The sequence below is a fragment of the Dicentrarchus labrax genome, unplaced genomic scaffold (genome assembly GCF_905237075.1).
Source record: "Dicentrarchus labrax unplaced genomic scaffold, dlabrax2021, whole genome shotgun sequence".
NCBI classification, from domain to species: Eukaryota; Metazoa; Chordata; class Actinopteri; family Moronidae; genus Dicentrarchus; species Dicentrarchus labrax.
In genome coordinates this window covers 7099342-7123754 of record NW_026136711.1, presented here as the reverse complement: position 1 = coordinate 7123754, position 24413 = coordinate 7099342, and the positions used below count along the sequence as shown (strand labels likewise).

At 42.3% G+C, this 24413-nt stretch overlaps 2 protein-coding genes across 2 annotated transcripts in view; one reads left to right on the top strand and one right to left on the bottom strand.

Annotated features, from left to right (window-relative positions):
• Window positions 1-24413, top strand: part of LOC127371851 (zinc finger protein 679-like) — a 395275-nt gene that overhangs the window by 113373 nt on the left and 257489 nt on the right. The window lies entirely within an intron of this gene.
• Window positions 1375-17068, bottom strand: klf15 (Kruppel-like factor 15). The gene is made up of 3 exons (XM_051415009.1): window positions 16876-17068; window positions 12736-14214; window positions 1375-3241 (listed from the first exon to the last, which is right to left on the bottom strand). Exons 2-3 carry the CDS (start codon window positions 13980-13982, stop codon window positions 3073-3075), a joined length of 1416 nt encoding a protein of 471 aa, XP_051270969.1. The 5' UTR covers window positions 13983-14214; window positions 16876-17068; the 3' UTR covers window positions 1375-3072.

Below are 24413 nucleotides of genomic sequence, written 5' to 3'. Positions count from 1 at the left end.
TCTTTTTCTATGATTTCTAAGCAGATTTATTTGCATTGGACATCAGAGATAATGATATATTCTCTGAAAGTTTAAGTCACACTGAATGTAAAAATATGTCTCCTTTCCATGTGTTCAGATTTGAGTTATTACTCTGATGTCTGGTGCAAATTGCAGCGAACCTACGCTAAGCGTTTTGAGGTCTAGTTTAATTGCCTGTGTGAGCCGTGTCACAGCCTCACTGTGTGAAAACCCGATTTAGTGAAACTCAGGAGCTGGCCAGCCATTAGGAATTATCAACAGGGGGGAAACATTTTCCAAATTGGGCCATTCATACCACTTTAGCACTCCTACAACCCCCCCCCGGCTCTAAAACCATAATGGGCGATTTCAAGTAAGCTGTTAGCTTCCAGTAGGGCAGCAGCATTTTTCTTCTAAATGTAGAAACATGCTCATGAAATGAGGCCACGTTTTTGTTTCTTCTCTTCTGCTGTGACTCCTTTTTGTTGCAACTTTCCAACTCTGTAGAAACATGAGTTTGACGTCATTGTTTTGCCGATAAAGAAATTGATCAGATGCATAAGATTCCAATGCATTGGACAATTTGGAACTGGTTCTCAACAGGAATTGGTTCTCAATTCCCGTCCCTAGTTAGTTTATTTTACACTAGTGTTTTTCACACTTTGGTCAACTTTGGTTGTTTTTAAAGTGCTTAACAAATAAAGTTGGATTGGATTGGATAGTGGGCATGTGGACGTTCTGCACGTGACAATATGTAGCAGGAAGTGGGGTATCACAGGCGACAGGTTGAAATGTGTTTAATGATAACAATACAGGGCGGCTGTGGCTCAGGGTAGAGTGGGTCGTCCACTTATCAGAAGGTTGGTAGTTCGACCCCCGGCTCCTCTCGCTTTATGTCGAAATCTCCTTGAGCAAGATACTGAACCCCAAATTGAGTGTGTGTGAATGATAAGTTTCTGTTCTGGTAAGCAGTTGGCACCTTGCATGGCAGCCAATGCCATCAGTGTATGGGTGAGTGTTGCCTTTCCAGTGAGCCAATATACACAATAGCAGCACCCTGACTGAGTTTGACCTGAATAGAACAGAACCTTAATTAGAATAATTGATAACACCTTTACCCTACTATTTCATAACAAAATAGCTGCTGTGAGGGGGAGGCACTTACAGTACATCATACAGTAATTCGGAAATCCTGACGGCTACAGACAAAAGTATACCTTTTTTTCTTCTCTGGAGCACTTAGAGGCTAATAAACGAGGATGATGAAACAGGTGTAGCTAGATGATCCCTCATGTACTTGAGAACCTCCTCTTGTTACTGGCCTGAAAGTTCTAAATACAGCAAGTACAACTTACTAAAGACAACGCAGACATGTGTGTTTCTGTTCAGTTTTATTTGTAAATGCATCTTGGATAGAACAAAGAAAAAATATATATAATATATTCATATGTACTGAAACGTTAAGTTATGTACACATTCAGGGTTTCCACTAGAAATCGTCACAAGCACTGATTTGTTTTAAGATATGGTATCAGAATAGTCTCTGTGCCTCCTGGATGCAGCGACGTCCACTCCTGCGTATTTACATACATTCATAGGATGCGATAAAACACCTGTGTTCACACAGGCATTATAAATTCAAAAATTGAATGAAAGGAATGATGTACAATGTTGTGTACCCCTGCTCGTTGTCGCTTTACATACATGAATTACACATGGACGGCACTGTCACACCCCTACATATTCACAGCGGGGCACGCTAGCAAACAATTAGGGTATTAGAAAGTGTGTCGTGGCCTCAAAAGGGATGCTGTGACTCCATTTCCCAGAAGCTCATCTTCCTGGTAGTTCAGCACCATGGTGTGTCCACTGATGTCACCTCAACGTAACGTAACTGCCGGCTGAGGTCAAAGGCTGTCAAGGGTGTCTCCAGTAACAGATAAAGCAGAGTTGAGGCAGATTTTGTGTCAAGTCGTTGGCAAAATAATAGTTCAAATAATGATAGCAGACTGAGACATTCAGACTGACATGGGCCATATTATGAACAGTCATTTAACACCCCATTAAAATGTGGATCACCAAAGAGCCCGATTCTCCAAACCATATGGCTCTCCAGTAAGGATTTTGTGGTATAGTAAGGCCAGAAAAGCGAGACAAATAGAAGACCAACAACTAGGTACACATGACTTAGCTTAATACAACAATGAACAAAGATCATATAACACTGATCAGAAGGCGAATATAACAATCACTGTGCGTTTAACCTTTTAGATGTGATTCACGTTTGCATTTCGTGTGTTGCTCTGTCGTTCTCCTCCTTGTGTCTCAGCAGGTTTGTCCCGGTAGCTTATGGTGAGATTTCCCTTACTTTGTTATGCAATCAGTAGTTCATGTCCCCATATTAGAGCAGGTCTCACCCTGTTCATCAACGCAAAGTTGAATAATAAAAGGTATTCTCCAACCGTACTGTCAATGAACTGAGGTGCAAGGCAGCAAAAACTAGGACAAAGCTATCAGAGAAACCTCACAGCAGAAACCTCTGCAGACCCCGGGAAGAGTAACTACTACTCCAGTAGTAGCTTATGAGGATCCGAACGGACTCCAGACTTCCTAAACATTGCATAACATGAGGAATGTCCAAGACATTGGCAGCTTTCAGGAAGATAAAAGGCAGTTGTTTTTATCCAGGTATGGATACGCAAGGCTATTACCAAAGCTATCACATAATCCAGACTGAATGAAAATAAGCTTATCTTATCTTCTGCTGAGGCAGGCGATAAGGACAGAACAAACATAAGGAGTACAACATACCAAAGCACCAACAGCAACAACAACCTTTAGCTGATTACAGGATGGTAACTGTGGTTTACTCTTGTACAATAAATTAGAACAATCACAGACTGCTGAAACAATAAGCAAGGCGTGCTCCCACACATCTTCAAACCGATTTGATGAAGGCGCAAAAATCTTGCGCACACACATACGTTCGCGCTCACACTTTGCTCCCATGGCCTATGGCTGTATGAGAGTGATCTCAGCGTTCCCAGTGTTCCCAGTGATCCGAGCAGGAAGTCAGTTTGCTGAGCGAACTGTCCGGCTGCTTCGTGGAAAGCGGTGGACTTTGATGTGTTTTGACAGGTGGTCACTGCGGGCAAACTTCTTCTCACACACTGGACACTGGTAGGGCTTGACACCCGAGTGGGAGCGCCGGTGTCGAGACAACTCGTCCGACCGAGAAAACCTGAAAGGAAGAAGGAGAGATGTTTTATATTCAGAAAAAACAAATGGGTAAGGTCAGAGTTGTGGCCTCAAGTCACGAATCTGATGACATTAGACTTGCAACTTGGCTTTGCCTTTAACAGCAGTGACTCATGACTTCCGTTGACTGATTTGGAATGATTTGATATTTTTCCTAGAGTTTCAATGATCCACCATCATCCATCACTTTAAGAAAAAATGTCTAAATTCTCTGATTTCAGCTTCTTAAATGTGAAACTTTTCTGCTTTCTTTAGTCCTCTACTTGCCTGCTGTCTGGTTAACATGCTCGCATTAACCAGGTGTCTGAATTAGCCAAAGATGATTTGTTAGGTAAAGGAATCATCACTCTGTAATATCTTCCTAATATCATGTGTGGATTGTGTGTTTTTTTACTTCAACAAGAGCAAGAGAGTCCTCTTTACTCAAACACTCCTGCTGCGTCACATCAATTTTAGTCGTTGGAATCTCCCGGTTAAACTTTCATATCATAATAATTATATAAGGCTTAGTCATTCTGAATCAGGACCTCCAGTAGTCAGAGCAAGTAGCTTGTGAAAAGCAGGTGCAGTTGTAATCTCTGCTCAGCTGTAATGTGTCAGATAATCTGCATGTCACATCCTCCACAAAAAACGTTAAAACCCAGAACTGTAGTGTTTCTGCCTTCTCAGCCAACAAAAAGTACAGCCCTATATTAATCTTTGAATTTTAGTTATATTTTTTGACTCAACAAAGGATTGGATGTAAATTTACTACACTAACTCTTAAAGGGCCAGTGTGTGGGATTTAGTTGCATCTAGCGACAAAGTTCTAGAAAGATTTGAATACAGCTTAGCCTTCAAGCTTGTAGAAGAAACTAGAGTGGGCACGAAGTCGCGAAAAATGCTGAATGTCCAATCTAGAGCCAGTGTTTGGTTTGTCCGTTCTGGGCTACTGTAGAAACATGGTAGTTCAATATGAAAGCCTCCATAGAAGAGGACTCGCTCCCTCTGCAGATATAAACATCTCATGCTAACAAAAACACAATGATTCTTATTTTCAGGTTATTATACACAAATGAAAACATACCTATGAATATTACATTCCATTTCTGACAACAGATCCTTTTGCCCAACCCCTACAGAAAGTGAACTATAAGAGAACAAAGGTTCTAATTGTCTCAGGTGTGTGGTTTGGAAAAGATGATCATACTCTACTTGTGTCAAACCAGCTGCAGCCAGACACTGTTCTGTTCATGAGGAAACGTCTTGGCTGATCTGATAAAAACTTTAGTAAACGTGTTCTAAGGATATTTCACAGTGCCGAACTTGCCAAACGCCTATACAATGAAAAAAAGACAAAAACCTCTATTTTTCCACTGCCGTTATTTTATATTTTTGGCAACTCCCATGTACACAATGGCTGCCGAAGCCAGGAATCTTCTCACCAAACCCTACAGCGTAATTATCTGTCATGAGCAAGAATGCCTAACATGTTGATGCTACAGCTCATTTGCCTGTAACTCATTTGAACAAGCAAAACATCGCAGCGGGGTTAGCATGCGAAGCTACTTGGCTGGAGCCAAAGGCTTGACAGCTCTGGGGCTTCTTCCCAGCAACTATAGTTCTTTGAAACCGACCGTCCACGGCCAGGCTCTGCAACCCAGATGTTGCTCTGCTGTCCTGACAAGATGATGAATTGATACGATCGCACCCTGTAATTAAGCAGCAACACATAAAGGGCTGCAGCAAAAACACGTTGTTTCTCTCTGTCATACAGATACAACAGGCTTGCAGATAAGAGCTAAAGCAATGCTGTGGCACTATTAGACATGACTAAGTTACATGCAACATCTGACAGCAGTTTATACAAGGAGACACTGCCAATGAAACCACCCCGAACACCAACCCCATTCTTTCTAGAAAAAACCGACAGAAGCAGATCAAGTCTATACATTGACTTTGGTAGACGGATCAGATATTAGTTTTGACTTTCTGTGCAGTTAAATCTTCTAACCAGGGGACTGAACGGGACTGGGATCTCATGGGAACCATGTTGCGTGCGCAGGATATATTTGCTATAATATGGAGTGGGCGGTCAGCGTGATCAGCACAGGATGGATGCGGTATGAAATTTCAGACATGAAAATAAAAGAGGCTAATGGCTTAAACAAATGTTTCGTATAATGCACAGTCTGTCAGTAAACTGTGTGCATCCAAATGTGATCTACAAACTGTTTTAGGTAGTTTGTAGCGATGGTCTCATTCTGTAAACGGTAACACAATCACTGCCACTCTGAAGTCTGACGTTTCACCATCTGATTCGAAGTCTGCTGCTATGCAAAGCATCGGAGGAACAGACAGGATTTATAATCTTTTTATCCACTTTTAGTGCCAACTGAATCAATTCGAAGCAGTTCTCTTTTAAAGGGATTTGTTTTCATTTCCTGTCAGCTGAAGGTGTTTTGGTTAAACAGCTGAATAACTGAATTCACGTTTATTCTGATTTAAAAAACTGCAGCCTGATTTTCAATAGAAAGCAGTGTTGAATTGGGTTGGCACATCTTTAGAGGCAGACAGAAATGAAAAGCAGTCGATCCTGTGCAGACCTCTTCTTCTGACCTTAAAAGAGGGGTACACTGCATCCAGTATGAGTGTATGCAAGTTTCTCTCTTCCAGTTAAGCATTCCCCTCGTGTGTGGGAAAATTACTCCCAGAACACCCCCCAGGAAGTCCCCGGGCTTCATTCGTCTAACAGTCAGCCTGAACGAGCTGAGTAACCCAGCCTGGGCTCTCTATGGAGCAGAAAGATGGACCAGAGTCATCAACTGTACTGCACGTTTAGGCATCTTTTCAATCTGCAATCAATGTAATATATTCAGTGAATGGCTCCATGGTAACACTAGAGCACAAGCTATGCTGAATCATTACAGGTCATTATACGTTGGTCCAGGTTCGATTCTGATTGGCTGCAGGGTGTCCATTAATTCCATTTACTAAATAGTTACAGTGAAACTGTCTGACTGTTCTAAGTGAATGACTAAACTGAATGAAAACAAAATGGAGTAAGTAATGATCCTCCCAGGTATTACTCAAACCCTTAGGTGTTACCAGGGAAATTGAGTTATAAAAAGCTTAATTACAGTTACAGAAAGCATGAAAATATAAATGAATGGGTTATCTCTATCTCTACACCATGGTATAAGCGGAATAATGTGCGTTTTTTACTACTATTTTGATAGCATTTTACTTGCTATTGTTGTGCCATGCACTCTGTACAGTGCTTTGGTCAACTCCGGTTGTTTGAAATGTGCTATATAAATAAACTTGACTTGACTTGACTTCTTACCATTCCAGTTCTCATTCAAGTTCTCTTTGTGTGATCTGTCGGCACCTGCCAGCACTAACTCTGTGCTGTGTTTGGGAATCTTTCTTTGGGTGCCACTGCTTTATTTAAAAGTAAAAATCACTTCATTTAAGAAGAGTGACTACTGCTCACTGAACCATGCACCCCAAAAAAAAAGAATGTGGCCGTATCAGCTGTGCTCAAGCCTGGATAACCAACTGGGAAAACTGGGGGCCCCAGACTCCCAGGAGCCCTACAAGTTCCAGCTTCACTTGGTTTTTGTTCATTTGTACAGGGGGCCCTGCGTCAAAATGTATGTCTAAGACCTTAATTATATTAGTTTCTACTGCACACATGGTGCACATTCCTAAATAAATGTGCTTGGGGCAGAGGTCAATAGGGGCCCGACAGCTAATTTTCTGCCATGGGTTAAATCCAGTCATGCTTGCGTTATGTGTGTAATTTATTTTTAAAGTTTATCTTCATGGTATATAACATAAACCAGTGGTTACTAACACTTACTGTAGATAGGTGACGCTAGTGTCCTGGTAACTTCTGATGCAGTGTTTAGTGTTAGCATGGAGCAGCGGAGCCACTGATCTACAGTACTGCAGACGTTGTTATGCATTTGAATATACAGTAGCACACTCAGTGCATCTTTCAGCCGTTCCCTCCCTGTTCCTCCCAGTCTGTGAGGAACCTTGACTGATCCCTCTCCTCCCTTTCAAGCAGTGTGGCAGCCTGGACGTTCCTAGCCCACAGTCATGGTAACTATTCAACACTTTGTCTTTGTTCGCTCCACTTACTCACCGCTTCTCCCTTCAAATGATTGTGTGCAAAACTGAAACAGGCCTTTTTCTCCCCCTCTATCTGCCTCCCCCCCACACCACCACCAGCACTTTTTCTCCTGTCTTTTCTTTTTTAAATCTCAGTGACTCTCCACTCTTCACTCCATTCGCTTGCTTCTTTCACATTTTTCCCAACTTTGTTTTCTCCTTTGGTCGGCCCCCTCATTTACCCCATCACATACAGTGACACACACACAGAGACACTAACACACACACCTACACACACACACAAACACTGGTTCTCACACGCACTTCCATCCAAACTACATCCTGCCCTTTGTGCACAGACAAGAGCCCTTTGTTAGTTGGAACACACAGCCTGGATTACTACTGCACAAATTTCTGCAGCTCCCCTCATGTATGAGGACGCACACAGCATTACAAGTATAGTACAGGACTGACGCCGGGTTGCCAGATTGGTAATATGGCACATGGACCAACATAAAGCTTTTAAGGGATATTATTGATCACTCAATACCTGCATGTAAAAGGAGGTTCTGTGTTTAAAAGGGAAGACTCCTCCAAGACTGATCTCTAGCAAGCTGTGGCAGGTAGAGGCCTGATTACATAACAGTTTGCTGGTTGGGATAGTTTTTGACTAATGTCCTCATGCACAAGTAAATGTAAGCATACCATACGTACAGATCAATGCAATCATGCAAGGTACACGAAAAACACACACTCCATGTCAGTGCATGCCTGGTACTGATTGTACTGATTTACTGACTGTAATGTTAAGGTCAGTGGTCCCCCGAGGGTCTAGTACCGGGTTATTTAATTGGCGGCACCTGAGGAATTTTGTACCGGCCCTTGGAGTGAAGTGTAGTTATTACATATGGGTAGTCTCATACAGCGCATGACTATGGTTAATTGTACATTCTTTCGTGCAGTAGGAGATGGTATGCACCCCTTTAAGCCATGGTGGCAAAACAGGTAGAATATCTACCTGTTTCGGGCGGACATATATTTTGGGGAACCACACATGACCAATCAAAGTCACCCATTCGTGCTCTAGTGCCACGCTCTGACCGCTCTGACCGCTCTGACTTTCTTTCAAGCCAAGCACAAAGTTTGGCTAACAAGATAAAATGTCTCTCTCTACCTTTAAAAAAAGAAAAGTTGACTCAGAGAACAGGCAGTTCAACAATGAATGGACAGAGAAATACGCGTTTATTGCCGTTGATGCGAATCCTGTGTGCTTAATCTGCAGCGAGTGCCTCGCCGTGTGCAAAGAGTATAATTTGAGAAGGCATTTCAAGACAACGCATGCTAACTTTGATGCTACTTTCCCACCGGGCTCTGCTGCTCGGAGGCAGACGATAACAGGGCTTACATCTTGTTATGAGCAAAGACGTCACATTTTGTTTCGGGCCTGAAAGGATCAAGAGAGAGCAACTGCGGCATCGTTACGAGTGGCATGGATATTGGGCAAAAAGAAAAGCCGTTTACAGACTCAGAGACAGTCAAGGAGTGTATGCTGGCATCCATTGAGGAGGTGGTAACAGATGAGAAAACCCGAAAAAACATTATCGATTCGATCAAGCAAATTACAATTTCTGACACGTCAAATATGAGGAGAGTCGAGTCCCTTGCATCGACGTTTTCAAGACGCTTTTGGACAAGCTGAGGAAGGCCGAGGTGATGTCTTTGGCCGTGGATGAGTGGACTGATAACAGTGATGTTGCACAGCTGTGCCTCCTATGTGCGATTTTTTGATGGGGAATGTTTTCGTGGAGATCTGCTTCATTCTTTGAGGAGAACAACTTGGATTTGGCGTGCGTCAACATGTTGGTGACAGACGGTGCGCCCTCGATGGCGGACAGGGATCAGGGGCTCGCCGGGAGGATGGCAGCTGCGGCTACTGAGATCTCTACATTGCCTCATCCACCAAAGCCTCCTGTGTGCCAAGCTCAGTGGTGAGTTAAAAGAGACCATGGACTCTGTCATGGCAATTATAAACTTCATCCGTTGTACCTCCAGTTTACAGCACCGCCTTTTCCGCAAGCTGTTGACTGGCATGTCTGCTGAATATAAAGATTTGCTCATTCACAATGACATTAGATGGCTTAGCAAAGGAAACGCTTTGAAACGTTTTTGTGAACTACGAGAGGAGATTCTGGTGTTTCTCCGGTCTAAACTGAGTGATGCAATTTGAAATACATTGCCTTGATAAAATACCATGCACTGTTATGTTGTTATAATTCTATTCTGTACCATACTATGCACTTTGGTTTTATTTTTGTTGGTGCACTTGGAATTGAAGTTGTTTGTTAGTTAAATGAATGAAATTCTAAACAACTGATATGGCTCACCTAAACTGAGTGATGCAATTTGAAATACATTGCCTTGATAAAATACCATGCACTGTTATGTTGTTTTAATTCTATTTTGTTACACATTATGCACTTTGGTTTTATATTTGTTGGTGGAGATACATTTGATGTTGCCTGTCACTCAAATGAGTGAAATCTTAAATATCTGTGATATGGCTGACCTAGACTGATTGTTAAGGTGTCTGATTTATGTTCAAAATGGACGAAAGTGAGTACAGTAGTAGTCCATGTGTGGATTTATGGGGAAGTCTATTTTATTTTTTTAGAAGGAAAAAAAGTGTGAGTTGTATTCAGTTAATTAGCTTGCATTTCTGTTTTTAGCCAGTGGAGAAGGGGCACAGTTTGATGTTTCTGAGAATTATTTCCCTCTTTACTTGTAACACTGAAATTTATCTTCTCATTGTCATTGAGGATAACGAGCTGTCTGTTAGTTAATTGCATTTCTCTAATTGTCTGTTTCTCAGATTTTTCAACATTGTATTGCCATTTGAATGTAACAATGCCTTGGGCCTATGTGTCTTAGTGCATCACAATGTGCATATGTTGTTCTGCATTTACAAAATAGAATATATTGACTCCTTCAGTATGTTGTTGTTGTTTCTTTATTTGTTACCATAATTACTCATATTCTCCGGCCCCTTATTTTGCCTCAGTTTCATGAACTGGCCCCAATTCCAAATTAATTGAATAGCCCTGGTCTAGCATTAGGGTCATATTTCTCCTTATCTATTAAACCAAGCAGCATTTAACTTGTCATAAAACTCATCAACTCTGTATGACCTACATAAACAATCAAAACCATCAATTAGAAGATTGGCTTTTTAGTTATTATTCCGGATTCCCCTTGAAATCAATGAAACGAGGCAGTAGAAACAGTACTGCTTTTGTCCACAGAGACCGCCAGACTCCACACAAAATTAAAGTTCCTTGTAGGGGCTAGCGTCTGAATTTGATGACCTGGGAATGAGAATGGGCTGTGAAGTGTGTAGTAGAAACTACAGGGGGCGTAAGGACTCAATGGAAGCTGACCCGTGGCGTCTGTAGATAAAAACAGCTCATTCTAAGGTAACAAAAACACAGTGAATCCTATATTCAGGTGATTATACACTAATGAAAACATACGTATGAATATTATATTCCATTTTTACTAATAGATCCTCCTAAATGTTGCACATTGAACCTTTAACACTTGACTCCATTAAGTGCAATGAAATGACAAAAATAGGCTTCCAAAGTGTGAGTAGCCGCCAATTCTGGAGATATTTTTTCCACACAACAAATTCCCATTTCAAATCATGTTTTTGCAATGGTTTGGTATAGCAACTGGCTAAAACCTGTTTTCTATGGAGAACAAACAATGACAATGATCTATTGTAGAAAAATAGTGTAGTCGGATGGATATTCATGACACACCACTGACAAGCATTTTGAAATAGTAGGTAAAGTCTAAAGTGAAGGAGCAGAAGCACCACAAAGGAACGGATCACAGTATAGTCTAGGGTTAGGCTACATGGGTGGCACTCAAGTCCATTCATCCATTCAAGTGTTTTGTCTCTTTTTTAGCAATTAAACTGAACTGTAACGCTGGATAGGTTAGGATGCATTACTGCCACCTACTGAGCTTGATTATTTACACTATATAATCATTTGTGTATTATTAACACAATATCAATGTTTCACTTTTAAATATCACAAATATCATCAATAAGGAACCACTAGCTAAAGAGAACATGGCTGAGGAAGTCAAACAGTGCACTCATTCTACCAGTTTGAGTCAGTCTCACTTGATGACCTGATGTCCTCAGGAAAACAGCCAGCTCAACTCTGGCAGCTCTGAAGCTCAAGTCACACTCCATCACACACACATAAACACACACACACCTTCACTGTGATGAATGTAAAGAGACGCTTTACTTTAATGAGCACAGAAATTGCCTCACTGATGAAGACATCCAAGTTCTCTCCCTGCCTTTCTCCATTACACACAGCAGGTTCCAAATTAGATCTTGCTGCTTTATACAGCATACACAAATACACACTCATACTGCCCCAGCAACTGCACAGCTGTTGACTCTCAACAGGAGGTGCCAGTGTTGTGCCCATGTGACTGCAGCCCACATGCTCCGTCCCAGATTTAGTTTACATCCACAAAAAGACACCCCAGCTATTCTTGCACATCCCAGATATCTCACTGGCTGACAAGTGTGATTGTGTAAGCAAAGCCGTCTATATTGCCACCGCCTCACATCATCCCAATTAACACTTGGGAGGCTGCATGACAGCCATTAAGAGCTCTTCAGCTCCAGGGCTTAGCAAAGAGAAACAGTATGATTGTTTTTCCTCAGCTTTTCTATTACGGATCTTGAATAACTATGAGCATGCTGTCTCATTGCTGAAGCATATTGCTGGCATCCCATAAACAGAAACCAAGTGAAGCCTCGCCTCCATGGTAATGAACCCTATTACCAATAATGACATTCGTGTTGTAGAGCTGCTTCTTTAGTTATTAGCTGCTTGAAGAGACCCTCTAAGTCCTCTTGCCAGTGCCAATACATGACCCCTTAGCAACAGGTCAGTTCAAGTCAGTTAAAATCTGCACCACCCTTGGTTCCATTGAGCAACATGATACCATCCACAGCTCAAAGAGATGCCCCACTGACATATAATTACTGCTGCTTCCAGCAGGCAGGTCACACTAACAAATGGGGGTTAAGCCCTTTTAAATCATGCAGATGCATGCTAGAGTCTGCGGTTATTGCTGTCCTGGGAATAAACAAACCTTTAAACAGGCTTTATACAACCAGTCATAAATACGAGTCAGTTAAATCTGGTAAGATAACAAACACATTAATCTGCAGTGTTCAGTTATGGTGCTTTTGATCGGGCAGAGATCATTCTGTATATGAGGTGAATGTTAAAATGTACATAGAAATACATTCATTCAATCAGTTCACATTCCCTCACCAGTACCCACCTCCATCCACAGCCCTGCCAGTTGCAGGCAAAAGGTTTTTCCCCTGTGTGCCTCCTCAGGTGGGCCTTCAGGTGGCTGCTCTTGGTGTACATCTTGGTACAGCCAGGGAAAGTGCATTTGTGCATTTTGATAAGATCCGCCACCGGATTCTTCTGGAACTTTTGACCTCCAACAAGAATCCCTGATCCCTGACTGGCCGAGCTATCCCCGAGCCCCAGAGGCTTGGCTGCAATGGGGACAGGAGCGATGCGTACAAACTTGGAGGAAACATTAAGGTTGGGGGAGGGCAGGATGTGGGGCACCAGGGCAAAGGTCTGACCTTGGATGTTGACCAGTAGCTGCGCAATTTTGATGTCTGAGGCTGAAGCAGGCTGTGGGGGCTGGGCCACTGGGGTAAGAGGCGCTGCTGTGGGCTCCTGCTTGACCTGAAGGGGCTGAATCTGTAGGATGACCGGCATCCCACTACCGTTTGTGCCACTGTCCGCTGATGAAGGTTTGTTGCCTGATGCCTTCTTGGCCCCTGTGCCGGATTCATGTGTAGGGTTAACTGATGTGGTTTTGGTCTCACTGGAGGCAGCAGAGGCTAAGCCAGCAGTGCTGGCAGTGGGGACAGTTTGGTCTGAATACTTAGTGGGCTCCAGCTTAGGCTCAGGGGAGTTCTCCCTGCACCACTCCAGGCCAACTTCTAGACCAAGAGCCTCCTCCAGTCCCACACCCATACCCGGGCAACTTTCTCGAATCTCCTGCTTCATTGTTACCACCTCCATATTCTCCTCCAGGAATTCTTCTATCTCTTCCAGTGTGGGCTGGAAAGACCCTCCAAGTTGTTCCTCTGTCTCCACATTGGACCAGGTGAGGAAGTCAAAATTTTCCACCTTTACAGGCTCACGTTTGGAGGGCTCATCTCTCCGTGAGTCCCAGAGGAAAGTGGATAATGGTATAGTTGCCACAGACCCTGTTGGCACACCGTTGGCACTCCCTAAAGAGGTCTGGGACAGCAGTTGATCCAAGATGCTGTCCTGGCTCTCAGCACTAGAGTTACTGCCATAGCTGGAGCTGAGCACCTGGGAGTCCGGGCTGGAACAGGAGCGAGGGCTGGACGACTCGCTCAGGTCGTCCTCCGAAAATGGCGACGGCATCACCTGGTAGGAGCCCAGATCTGTCACCATGTCTGACAGCCGATAGGCCTGTGGAGAGCCACTGTAAGGAAGAAAAGTCCCCTTGCTAACTGGGGAGTTATCTACCATCCCTGGATAGTGCCAAACTGCTGTCTCTTGTTGGACTCAGAGTCTGTATTTAGGATGATTTGTAAGAGAATTATTCCTTGTGCTGCTGGGAAAGTTAGGCCAAACAAACCCAGGTCACCAAGGCCACGCTTCCCACTTGGGTGAGATAGTAAAACACCTGGTGTGCTCTCTCGGGGTGGAAAAAGTAAGCGTCGGGGAAACACTGACAATCCAAGGTCTCCAGCCAGGATATCTAAATAGAAAAAACAGAGACAGTAAGAAGTCTGTTAATCTTAATCCCACATGTGCCTACTGCTCAAATCCAAAAGAGCAGTCCAACTTTAAAGACAGAGTATTAGGTGATTATATATCTAGTGGAAAATGTATAAGGGGGCATATCCTAACATCCATCTGTCAGCCTATTAGTCTGTGTTTGCAAATTCTACCATTTGCAAGTTGATAGTTGAATGCGGCTGTCACAATATCAGTGATGCAATCACACAGAGGATAGTTAGTCACTAAGCCAATGCACTGATTGTTATAGAGCCACTTAAACAGCATACCTACTGCACTGGTTCCTAGCCCTCTTTGATGGTGACCCTTTACACCCAAGTAATAACTACTCTTGACCCCTCGTGACCCCTCGTCACAGGTGTCAAAGACTGATGTTCCCTCCTCAAAATTACTCTTTTTAATGGTTTTTGGAGTCTTGTTGTAATTTTAAAAAAGTATAAAAAAAACTATTGTTGCATGTGCGTAATTTTAAATTGACCTTGAAGACAGACAAAAATGTCACCCCATCTGCTGATAAAGGCCATGAGATGCAGGTGAAAGCTCCAAAATAATTCTAGTAAGTAGACCTTGGCTTAAGAATATTTTTCCAGGCTGACTGTGTTGTGTCTTCTTCTTCTCTATCTTGTGAATCATCTCATCACCTGTCAGATTTATCCTGCAACAGACTGGCGGGCCTGCTGTAGACTGCTCTGATGTGATCAACCACCATAAGATTATAAAGGGAAAAGCTATAAAAAATGTATTAATTAAAATTCAAATATTAATTTCTGATATTACAACAAGTAGAGCTGCAATGATTGATTGATTGACTGATTAGTATTTCCAGCAACGGATCTAAAAAAAGGCCCAGTTTGATGACAAAATCTGTCAAGTTTAACACTTTAATTTAGATACATTTTAAGAACAATGTGTCAAAAAACAGAAATTAATACATATAACTGAATAATTTGTCCTGGACACAGTTTAGACCTTTTGATCAGCTTAAATTCAATGAAAAAAGATATGTATTTGGTAAAATGTCTGAAGATTTAAAAATAAAAGTAGTAGTAGTAAAAATGTATAGATTTCTAAAGCTGCCTTTAGATATTTCTATTCAAAGCTTTACTAATGTGCCACAATAATGTTTCTGAGTTCAAATATCCTCATTTGAGGGCTTTTCCGAGCAAATAATGATATATGTGATTGTTTGTGATTAAATCAGCAGACATTTCTGGACACCCCATGGACACACAGTCAGTATTGCTCTAGATCTGCCCTTGAGTATTTAAAAAATAAATTAATCAGCAACTATTTTGAGAATCGGTTTATTCTAATAATAAAGATTTTTCAAGCAAAAACATTTGATAGTTTCAAGTTCTTAAATGTGAGAATTTGCTGCCATTGCTTGATCTTACAGTATAGTAGTGTAATATTTGTAGGTTTTGGGCTGTTTGGGCAACAAAACAAGACAGTTTATGACATCGCCCTGTACACTGGGACACTTTCTGATGATGTTTTATAGACCAAGCAATGAAAATAATCAGAAGATTTTTCACATATTGAAAACAGATTTCCCATGACATTGTACATTCTGCTCTTTTACTATGTTTTTATTCATCTCCGATTATAACAGGTTTATTACCTATTTACTTTATTTAAGTATCAGACTAAGTTTATCACTTACGGATCAGTGGTTTCTTTTCATGTGGCTCAACAACAATGACAAGAGGCTGCACGCATTTGTTTTGATAATGTCCCACTATAGACTTCATAAATAGGTGATTTTCCTGGAATAGAGAGTGTCGGTCATACTCAACCCCCTCCCTCCCCTGTCCGCACTCCCTTTACAGGGGCCCCTGCATGGTCTGAGTGACCGAGAGTAAACCCGACCAGAGAGAGAGGAGAAAAAGAAAAAAAGGAAAAAAAAAAAAAAAACTGTCAACATTATTATCAGCAAACACCGCATGGGGCAGCTGGGAGCAGCGTGCGCTCCGGCGCTGCATGCGTAAATCACCTGCTCTGCTTGTTTACGGGCCGATTAAAGAGCAGCAAATCAGTCACAGCGCTGCCACTGAAGTTTGGAAGACAGATTTTAGGTACGAGTCGTCAGATTTATGGGTATGAAAAGCAGGCTGGTGCATTTCTGTTGTCTTGCGTGGCTTCTGCTGCGGGGCACATTGTCATGTTTGTGCAGAGGAGCTTGGACATCACCTCTTATTACATTCTTACACAGCGGGGACCTTGCAGTTGTAATCATAACTCGACAGAAATTGTATTTTAAAATGCATAATAACAATAATTAAGTGTTAAAGCATCAGACTTTGCAGGCAGCAGGGTGTAGACAACTTAAAAATCCGGTCACACGCGCAGCTGCAAACAGGAGAATAAAACTCCAAATCCATTCATCCGTCTATTTTGTTAAATTGCGGGAGAGGGAAAAGAAACCACAGTAGTGCACCATATCGGACAGTGTGCCGTGTTTTTCTGCCCGTCCCCACCGCGGTGCATAACGCATGAGTAGGCGCGCGTCTCCGCTCTCAACGTAAACATGTTTTCGTCCAGCCTGCTGCAGCATATGGCACCGAGCGGACACATGCGCACCCTGCACCCACCAGCGCGTAAAACAAACCTCCAGTCTTACCTTGTTCACTCAAAGCAAATATAATCCCAATGCAAGAGGCGCGGGGAGGACTGTTTTTATCCGTTGCATCCGTGGGGGCAGAGTAATGCCAGAGCAGCTTTTGCCCTTGAGACTCGCCATGCAGCGGCAGCAGCGTTCACACTGGACTGAGCGCTGGCTGAGTTGTACTATATGACCGTCACATGACTGCCAGTGTGAGTTACACGGGTACTGTAGTGAGAAATGAGAGGCTGCCGCTGAAGGCTCGTCCCCGCTCTGCAGCCTCATTGGTCGGCCGCAGTGGGACGGAGGCGGGTCCTCCGGTGTGTCACTCACAGGTTCTGCTGCGTGGAACAACATGTGGGCCGCCTCGGCGAGGGAAGGAAGGGAGTTGTAAGGCGTTATCAAGCTGAATCACAGGGGATGTAGGGAATAGAAATGGGTCAGTTGGATTCAGGGATGTGGAGGGTACGAAGCAGCCGTCATGTTTGCATTAGCAGAAATACTGTTTCACACCTTTTAAAGACCTAAGTGATCCCAGATTGTATAACTCAAAACACAGTCCTCACATGTTTTATGTTTTTCATGACTTTTAGGATCGATCGGACTCATTTTAAGGACCAGTGTGTGGGATTTAGTGGCATGTAGTGGTGAAGTTGCAGATTGCAACCATCTGAATACAGCTCAGTCTTCCAAGTGTGTAGGAAAAACTAGGGTGGCTGCTAAACTTGTGCAACTTGAAAAATGTTTCTAGGTATTTTTGCACAATGAAATTGCGATTTTTATTATTATTATTTGGTATAATTCATTAAAAGTCAAAGGCAAGAATGCAATCGCACTGTTTGGAGGGTAAATGTTAGACATTTGCATCACACAAGTCTCCATCTTCACAACTAGAAACAGGGAAGTGAGTTTGGTGACATATGGCCCAACGTTTTGTGCAGTAACCCACAAGATTGGTCAAATTTGTGGAAGAGTTGTGGTGATTGGACAAAATTGCAAGATTGTTCAGAATTCACAGGGATTTGTGTGGGTTAATTGTTGCAGTCTTAACATTGCAACTTCCTGGTAGAACTGGGACATGACATTATGCTCCCATCCTTTCCATACTCTGTCTTTACTTTTCCAAACTGAATTATTTACACATTATCATCATATGCGCATTATTAACATGATATCAATATTTCGTTTTCAAATATCATGGTTATCGTCAGTACCAGTGTATTGTTGTCACTCTTTTCTGCAGTTATTGTGTTCACTGTTTGGGTTCATTGTACAGTCCATCAGTTGTTCTCTATTATTATTGTTATGCATTGAATATAATATGAAATATCCATAAAATAGGTCTTTCAGATGTTGTCAGTTTACTTAATGATAGAAAAGGAGTCACCAGGAGAAGGCTGGGAACCACTGTATTATATGGACCTTGTGGTGGGATTGTTTTATCAACTGCTGTTCAGGGTCAAAAATGAACTTTGAGCCTCAACTTCAAATGTATATTTCCCAATTTCTCCACTGTAACTCCTGCAGCTGCTGTCCCAGCCTATCAGAGGCCTGTCGGAGGTAAGTGCGGGTCACTGTGGGTCAGAGGCACTTGGGGGCTATCAGTAACAGGCCTCACAGCAACATCAACACTTCCTCACACGGAGAGGAACTCACTCTCTCAGGAACAATGTGGGCGAATCAGTCAAGCTTGACAGGAAGCTTTTCAAAAGCATTAAGTTGTTCTTTAACGTGCTGTTTGTCGAAGTAATCACTCTAGGAGAGACACTCCACACAGAGAGAGAGAGAGAAGAGAGAGAGAGTTTTTTTATTCTGGGAATAACAGCTGCAGTTAGGTGTATCCACATAATTGGCTATGAGGTGGCAGACTTTTTCTACCCCACGCCGCCACGTTCCAGCGCCTGGAGGAAGGAGCTGAAAATAGACTGAACTGGCAGTGTTGTGTTTTTAATTCTTCCTCTTTGTGATGATTGTGCTCGTGATTACATGGAAGGTCTATCTGCTCTGATGGGCCTTTGTTCTTCTTTTCCTGTCAAGAGGGAGCGTGCTAACTGATGATGGGGTTAAATAAACATTTACAGTAACAACAGCTGTTTAACTTACTGTAAAGGGGTACACATAGAAATAAGTGCTGAAAACATGTTGGAGATTTACCACATCGCGTAGAGGACAAGATATTGATTTAATGACTTTAAAGGTCCAGTGTGTAGGATTAAGTGGCATCTAGCGGTGTGGTTGCAGATTGCAACTCCCTCGCTTCGCCCACCCATTCCAAGTGTATAGGAGAAACAACAGTAGCCTCCAAAAACATAAAAGGCATAGGGCCATTCTTTGATTTGTCTTTTCTGGGTTACTGTAGAGACATGGCAGTTCAGGTTGGCGGACTCTGCCAGAAGAGGACCCGCTCCCTCTGAAGATAAAAACAGCTCATTCTAAGGTAACGATGATGAACAATGATTGTTATTTTCAGATAATTATACACTAATAAAAAAATACTTATGAATATTAACCTTGAAAGTTTTTTAAAGAATTTTACCATTACTATGTTGACATGCACAAAATATTAATTTGTTTGCCCTTATTCTGAAAAAAAAAAACAATATTCTAAGCTACACTAAGCTGTTTACATGGTTAATGGAAATCCACTCCACTAATATTTCCATTTCCATGCAGCTGTGCATGTTCTGATTATCATAACTGTTAATGACATACTGTACGTCCTAGAGAGGAATTTCCCGCCTTTTCAAACTGCAGTCATGTTGCTCCTGTGGTAAAAGCAGAACAGCTAGCTAAAACTGTGTTTCTCATCACGACCAGAAATGTGGGCTTTTTTCTTTTGTGCGTGCATCTCTACTCCAGCCTTTCAAACTGTAGTTGGTTTGTTTACACACAGAGCTGACCGTAAACAGGCAAACTACGGCAAAACCCCTGTATTCCGAATGCACTCTATTTATGTCCAAAAAATGCTCCTAAAACCGGAATAATATCAGCATATCCCACATGTCTTGAAAAATGCTCCATTCGGTATAAAGCGTTATTAGGAATATCCAAAGGGAGTATGTTTTTACATGACCCATATCAAATGTTGTGTTTCGGGTCACTTGATGAATCTAAGTCTGGCGAGTGACCACAGATCACATTAACATTTGGGCAGTAGCACTCCCTCCTAAATTGAAATTTAAATAATTTCCAGTTTGCATCACTGATTTATGAAACCTGTTTAAAGCTGCAGTAGGTCATTTAAAATAACTTTTTGTCATTACTGCTGAAACTTTCACTATATCCTGACAGTAGAACATGAGACAGATAATCTGTGAAAAAATCAGGCTCCTCTGGCTCCTCTTAGAGCTCCTAATGGCATTTGCAAGAATCCACCGGGCCTGAACGAAAACAACCAATCAGAGAAAGATGGAAAGACGCTTTGGGCTGGTGGCTTGAAGATAGCTGACAGTGGAGTCTCATTTCCAGTATTGATATTTGACGACCTGTGAATAAGACTCAACAATTAACCATCTTTGTTGTGGGACAGCAAACCTCCTCCTAGTCCTCTCCTGATCTCCATCATCACCTATACTGCATTTTATGTACTGTTCACTCTTATTTAATAATGTTTCTGTTTCTGTTGTCAGACAAACAAATGAGCATTAATTGATTCAATTATGGCTCATAAATACTAATTAAAGCAGGCAAATCCTAATTCTATGCTAAAATGATGCTTAAATTGGTTTAATGGCTGTATATTTATTAAACCACACACCTTACAACTATACAACTGGTAGCTACACAACATGCTTCGTCCATAGAGGCCTGCTTAGTAGAAAAAATAATAATGCACATGTACAGAAACCATAACAGTTCTACAGGCTTTAAAAACTGTTTTGATTGATGAATAAAATCCTAATCCTGAAGCCAAAAGGACGACTAATGTGTATTGGTGGATTACTCTGAGCCTTAAACAAAGTGTTTGCTCTCACTCACTGTGTTGCACACCAACAGCAGTTTGAACAAATGTCCACACTAAACCACCATTTCTTTCAACCAAGCTGCTAAATGCTACCTGCTATTTGGTGCTGAGCAGGTAGTGTACAGTGGGTTCATCAGAACTACAGTATCAGAGCTAATAAAAATAGCCCCCCTGCTGCGATTGAATCAGAACAAAACAACCAAAACAATGAGCTGAAAGATGCTAAACCGCTCTGTAGAGCTGAGGAGAACTGCAGAGTTGGGTGATAACCAATCAGATGACTGTGTAACATAAAAGGTGTCACCCATAGTGACAAACCCACAGAGAATTAATTACGAAACTATTGATTAGAGCCAGAGCCTGAACTGGACCAAAGAGTTGCCAGTACCCTAATTTAGCCCACCCCGAACCCTAAACACAACATAAGCCAACAAATTCTTTTGGCTAGCTCGAGTTTACACAGACACGCAGTTGTGCACTTGTTCAGGAATACCTCACCAGTATTGCTGTGGCAGGGTTTGAGAAATACCAAGTTCCAAAAACTTTCTCGGGGGGTCAAGTTGTTATTTTTAGGCAATTATTTAACAATTTTTTTATTGCATACCCATTGGAAAAAATACCAGGGACCTCAGTGGTGGGTATGCTCACCAGAGGTGGCGGTACTCAATAAGAAGTAAGGGTACTCATGTGGACAAAAATCTGAATACTGGCCCATTTCAGGAACTAATTAGAGCAGCTTTAAGTAAAGAATTTGAATCTCCTACGACCTAAAGCATTATTAACTATAATTCTAAATGTATTAAGATTATAGATAAAAACTTAAACAAACTGTAGATAATACAAACCTCAAACTTTGAGTTTGTGCTGTGGAGAAAAACACTTTTAGGAAGGTAGTAAACAAAGATCAAACGACCATAATGATCACAGACCAAAGAGAGTTCTGTAAGACTTTGCCAAGCTCTCTGTTCTTTCTCTCTGTTCACCTCTTTTTCTGTCTGTGTTATTGTCTAACAGGCTGGCAATTTTACAAACTCAGCTATATTTTCCTAGTGTTCCTGTTCCTTGTTTGTACAGAGGCTGCTGGGTACCACAGCTGGGCTTGGCAGACAGATACAGTAAGTCTTTGCCTTCTTTTTAGTCTCAGTGAAGTCCTCTGAGATTGTCTTGAGGTAAATGAAAATATAAAACCATTGTAACCATACAATAAAACAATAGTATTTCACCTTTTTCACACCAACTGATTAAAAGCCACACACACACACACACACACACACACACACACACACACACACACACACACACACCTACACCCACACACACACACACACACACACACACACACACACACTACACTATACTGTCCAACTTCCCTACGCTTACAGGGGCACTCAGCCCAAACCCATTGGTTTCTGCTGAAGATGTGAATCTTCAAAAACTCTGCACACAATGTAGTTTCATATTCTAAAAAATGTTCAGTAGTTTCCTTAAACAGCTGGGCACTGTAGCTTTTTACAAATGTTTCTCAAACAGCATTAAAAATTGCATTTTGGGACTATTTTCAGTGGCGGATTAATCCACATTTGGTGCACACACATAGTGAGTATTTAAAGCAGCAGCACGGTGTATGTGGGTTGGAATTAAAATAAACTACAGTGTGTGTGTTCATGTTAATGAAGGAACATGTCAGCCAGTGCAACAGTGTGGCTCACTGATGTGTTTTTAATAGTTTTTGGACAAAAATGGAGCTCTATGGCAAAGAGGAAGAAAATATATCACGACATATCATATGACATTAAGAAGATATAGAGGGAAAAAAAAAGAGACATTTTAAATCAACTGGTCTCTATTCTGCATGTCATCTCTCATCATTACTCCCTCTTCAGTCTCCCCCCACTGACCCCACAGAGTCTCCACTGAGGTTTAAAGTAAAAGGCTCTGCATGGGGCCTATACAGAATGCATTACAGTAACTAGATGTTATTAGGCCTACCATGTTGTTCGACAGGCAGAGCAGCATGTCTGTCTGATCCCACTTGACCTCTTAATCCAGCCGTCAAACAGCTGGAGCCAAAGGCATGAGACTGTTCCTGCAGGGCGGCTCTGCCTGGCCCGCAGATTACAGGCTCGGTCTGGATGGATGAGAGCACTGCTCAGTCGAGGATTAGTCGCGTGCCTTTGCCCTACTTCTTCCCCTCTGTCGCCATCTCCCCAGGGATGTGTACAGGCTCTAATTTTCAGATGCTAGATGTTGAAATCTGGTTACTCTTTCCCTCCAGAGATGCTACAAGTCTGAGGAGGGCACATTACTGATGAAGAAGCTTTCTGAATATAACACACAAGGATTTCTTTCATCGAGATGCAGCATGTGAGATTTGACACCATTTTATATATTTGCTAAATGATGACACATAGAAGAATACAAACTAATTTTCTGCCATTTCACTTAAAGTGTGAATGAAGTTAGAGTCACACTGGTGACAGAGAAACCTTGACTGGACATTACTTTCACTTACATATTTTTGTTCTAGTATTAAAGATCCCTTCCAGGCATGTATTTAAACAATACGCATTTTTATTTATTTCCTTTTATTCAAATATTTCAGAGATTCCTCCATCTACCACTAAAGGAAGCTTGGTTACCACCAGTAGTACACGTACCATAGTTTGAGAACCAGTGCATATAGTAAGTGGATCATCAGGGTACCGTTGACTATGACATGGAGATTTGTGCGACCCTCCAAGGATATGTCTTCCCAGACCATCTGTGACCCACCACCAAACCAGTCATACTGGATGATGTTATAGGCAGCACAACCTTCAGCACGGCATCTCCAGACTCTTTCATGCCTGGTACACATGCTCAGTATGAACCTGCTCTCATCTGTGAAGAGAAGGGGGTGCCAATGGCGGACCTGCCAAATCTGGTGTTCTCTGGTGAATGCCAGTCGAGCAGCACAGTCCTGGGCTGTGAGCACAGGTCCCCCACTAGAGGACGTTGGACCCTCATGCCACCCTCATGGAGTCAGACAGTTGGTCAGAAATATGTGCACCAGCAGCCTGCTGGAGGTCATTTTGTAGGGCTCTGGCAGTGCTCCTCCTGTTCCTTCTTGCACAAAGGAGCAGATACCGGTCCTGCTGCTGTGTTGATGCCCCTCTACAGCTCTGTCCAGCTCTCCTTGTGTAACGGCCGGTCTCTTGGTATCTCCTTCTTGCTCTTGTGACTGTGCTGGGAGACACAGCAAATCTTCTTGAGACTCCTTGTACCGATGTGCCATCCCGGAAGAGCTGGACTACCTGTGCAACTTGAATGGGCTGCAGGTACCGCGTCATGCTACCAGTAGTGACAAGGACACTAGCTAAACCGAAAACTAGAGAAGAATCAGTCAGGCAGGATTAGCAGAGAGCTGTGGCCACCACATGCAAAACCATTCCCTTTTCAGGGGTTGTCTTGCTTTTTGCCTCTCCATTGCACCTGTTGTCACTTTTATTTGCACCAAAGCAGGTGAAATACATGACACTGACTAACTCCACTGACAAAAGAAATTTTACTTGTGAGCTATGCTTGCACTTTCCAATGCAAAGTGGGGGTTATT

Bases quoted from the DNA above. Each gene is read 5' to 3' on its own strand.
- klf15 (XM_051415009.1), bottom strand. From the start codon at position 13,982: ATGGTAGATAACTCCCCAGTTAGCAAGGGGACTTTTCTTCCTTACAGT. The intron at 3,242-12,735 runs GTGGGTACTGGT...TCTTCCTTTCAG, and splicing joins TGGCAGGGCTGTGGATGGAG to GTTTTCTCGGTCGGACGAGT.